General features: G+C 37.8%; 1 protein-coding gene across 1 annotated transcript in view; it reads right to left on the reverse strand.

Moving 5' to 3' along the window:
• Positions 1–2,724: 2,724 nt before the first annotated feature.
• CA3 (carbonic anhydrase III, muscle specific) overlaps positions 2,725–3,762 on the reverse strand; it is an 11,711-nt gene continuing 10,673 nt past the window's right edge. The window contains exon 7 of the mRNA XM_010139961.1: positions 2,725–2,844. Coding sequence (XP_010138263.1) covers positions 2,725–2,844 — 120 coding nt within the window. The remainder of the gene's footprint in view (positions 2,845–3,762) is intronic.

Genomic DNA, 3,762 nt, shown 5'->3' on the forward strand with positions numbered 1-3,762 from the left:
CATTGACATGAAAGGCAGATAGATGAGGTGGACACACGCGGTACAGCTGCTTCCTTTGCTGAGGCATGGGAAAAAAATAGAAAAAAATAGACATTGTTTTATTTTGCTAAATTCACTGACAATATGAACATTTTTAAACTCTGATTACTCAGCAGATAAAACACCAGCAAGCAGGTCCAGGGGAGTCTTTCTTTTATATACAGTAAAATTAATATATATTCTTTTAATTTTGTAGTAGAAATGCATAGCCATAGCTGACTGTATAACAAGGGTCATACCAGGAACTCACAGCTCAGTTATGAATATACACCCAACTGAAAGATGGCAACAGCTGGTGGGAAGGTTGTTTCAGCTAATAGAAAAGCTTTGAAACAGACAGAATAAGATTTTAATTTTCTAGTAATTGCTCTTGTGGTATGTGAGAAGCTGGGAGGGTTTCAGTGTCTGTCAAACCCTAATAGATGGTAAATCTTTTCAGTCATTTGCCTGCCTGCTGAAATTAGTGTATACATTATATACATTAGTCAAGGACTTAGTGCACCACAATTAGGGTAATTTTTACTTTTTAAACTCATCAGTGCCCAGAGGCTTTTTTCTCTATTTAAGATAGATGAGTCAACAGGATTAGTGTTCACATAACATACTCTTAGTTTGTTACCACAATAATTAACAGTAAGCTGCACTATTCATCAAAGAAAGGCAATGAAACAGAATTATGTACGCATTATTCAAGAGAAAACCAAAAGTGTAAAGCATATTTGCCAGGAGGTTGATGCTTTTGTGTAGTAATAGATTGAAGACAGAAAGGAATTAAAAGTTTTGTTCCTAAAAATAGAGATTAATCGATACTGTTCCAATGTCTTGTATTTTTGAGGCTATGTTTGATTGGATTCAGAGAAACAAGGATATTAAACTACTCCAGCAGCTAAAAATGTAGTTACTAGAGTGTCGGTCCACCCTTGTATGTATCAAAGAAAAGAGTAGCAAAGTTTTCCAGTAAGTTCTTGTTACTTTCAGTCATCATTCAGCATTAGAAATAAAGCCAGAAATCAATTTTTTATGTAAGTCAATTTATTGGTTCTCTGAAGGCACAAAAGCTGTTATTTCAAGTGCAAGAAACTAATCTTGTTTTATTGCCCTAATAACAAGAGATTAAAACATCACAGTCGATGGCTTTTAAGTAGAAAGACTTGAACTCTTATCTCAGTTATTTGTGTTGAAATTTTCTCAACACCAAGATCAACTGCATATGGATAACAAGAAGATACTTTACAGGTAAGACATAGTACAGTAGAAAAAAAGTGTTGCTTATGAGCTTTCTGTAGAAACATTTTTATGTGTTGAGAAGAAGTACAGATTCAGGAGTTTAAAGAAGATCTAAGAGACTTTTTAAAATCAATACCCTTGCAAGTGCTGCACTCGTAAGATTAAAAGCTGATCTTCTGATAAGATTAAGCCAATGCCAAAACATTTGTAAATAGGATTTAATCAATACTTTAGGTTCTGCTGACATCAACATGGTTTTAAAAATGCAACTGCTTTATACAAAGCAAAATACACTTCTAATAAACAGAAATATTAATTCTCAATGGAATTTCAGCAATTTACATGATGAAGAACAGGGGAGGGTGATTTAGAAGTTTTGTCTGCCACTGATTCCTTGCATGGTTCATATATGTGAACTGTGTGTGCCCAGAAAGTAACGGAGCTATCCAGACTCTTCCTAGAGTCTCTAACACTCTTTGAGTCACAATAAGCAAACCCTTAGGTGACGTAACCTGTTTTTTTTAAGTAGTGAGGAAGAAAAATGACACAAGTAATCCACAAAGACCCTCTCCACATGCAACAAATCCCTAACTGGTGAAATCCTTAATCTGCAGACTAAGATTTAAAAAACACAGGCAGAGAATCAAAACTAAAAATCCATCATTCTGGGAGGTAACATAGAGCAGCAGAAGAAAGGCAATTCCCTCTCAGCAATACTAAAACTGCTATAAATACAAGGCAGCTTGATACCAGCAGCACTCTACCGCTGGATGGGTGAAGTAACAGTGCTAGTAAAGAAGAAAAGCTCAATGGGCAGCAGCAGGACAGGGCAAAGACAGCAAATGCTGAAATGACAGCAAGGTCTTCTTCACACATAGAAGCTGAATATGCCTGGTTGTGTCCCCAGAATACTATTCTAATCTTGGATAACAAACCATCAACAAGAAAGGGAAGGAAAAATCTGGTATGTTAAAGAGGAACTTACTTGGATGTTCACATTGGAGGTGGGATATTTGAGGAAGATCACTACTAGAGATGCTGTAGGAGCAGGCATTTTGCCTCCTGTTCACGTACTGCTAACCCACTGTTATTTCTGCTTATCTGAACCACTGGTTCATTTTTCCGCCTTTACTACATTTCCTTTCAAATAAATTTTAAATATTGAAACTAAGCCCATTTTTCTTCCAAGACCACACGGCAGAGAAGTGACAGTGTCACAAATGCTGAGGCATTTGTCATCCAGAATTATCTATATATCTCACATTTCCCTATGAAGGTTAGTATTTGCATATAGTATTTTTTCTGCTTTCAAAATCAGGTTTGGTTTATCACTCAGAATTTCAAGCTGAGAAACAAAGATCTGGATCCAGAGGAAAAGCAGTGGACAGCAAAAACTAACTACACTTCGGGATGCAGGGATTTTTTTCACACAGATTCAGTACAGTGAGACTTGAGACTTCATTTGAACGAGGCTTTCACTATCCTGCCCTTCACAGGCTGAAGTGGGCGCCAGTTATCAACCAGTGGGTTCAGAGGTTCATTCTCACCATTCTTGGAGAGGCTACGGAGCTTTGCCATCTGCAAGGAAGAAAAATTAAAGTGTCCGTGAGAATTAACCTGGAAGCAGCGTGGACCTCGATGCCCAGGACAAACTCTGGGAGAGATAAAGGAATTTTTAAATATAATGATGAGCATACTGGTAAAGACTATCGGTACAGATCACTGCAGCCCGACAGCCAGCACTGTTTCTGTGGATCTTCACACTCTTCATCCCCAGAACAATGCATCATCTGACCCCTGGGCTTCTTTTGCATTTTTCCCTGAATCACATTTAACAATGTGGAAAAAGAATAGGGGTCTCCTGTGACCCTGCTGGAGCTGGACTGCAGTCAAATCACTTGTGAAAATATGGCTCTCCATGAAGGAGGATGCACGTCTAAGTCTATGCCAGTTAGTCTGACAGAAAAAGCTGGTCTGCAGAAGTTTGTATTTTGTTCTGCAAGGCAGAGAAATGTATGCCAACTTCAGTCATTAATTCAGCCTTTAGCCATTGTTCTCCAAATTAATTTAAATTCAGTGTTGCTTTGTTAATTGTTACCCTTTCATCAGAATGTAACTCTGTTCTGAAAACAGGCAAATCAGTAAAGAGGCTATACCCTGACTTGTACTGTTGAAGCAGAAAATGGTATAAATAACCAGAAGTTTTAATGCGAGAACAAAAAGGAGGTTACTTTATCCACACTGACTCTCTATTCTTTTTCCCATGTAAATGCACATGGGAGCTATATGATTACGATTAATACATTCATTTGTATTAACATTCAGGTTTGCAGGTTGTAGTTATTTTGACCCTTCTGACAGCTTTTTAGAAAGTTAAGATCTGGACCAGGAATTTCTTAAACTGGGAAACCAGCGAAATGTTAGTCTTGCCACTTAATGCTGAGGCACAGAGTGTGAACTGAGGATGCTGTGATGGCTGAACATTGTGGCTCCCGG

Source organism: Buceros rhinoceros, unplaced genomic scaffold (genome assembly GCF_000710305.1).
Source record: "Buceros rhinoceros silvestris isolate BGI_N320 unplaced genomic scaffold, ASM71030v1 scaffold35717, whole genome shotgun sequence".
Lineage (NCBI taxonomy): Eukaryota > Metazoa > Chordata > Aves > Bucerotiformes > Bucerotidae > Buceros > Buceros rhinoceros.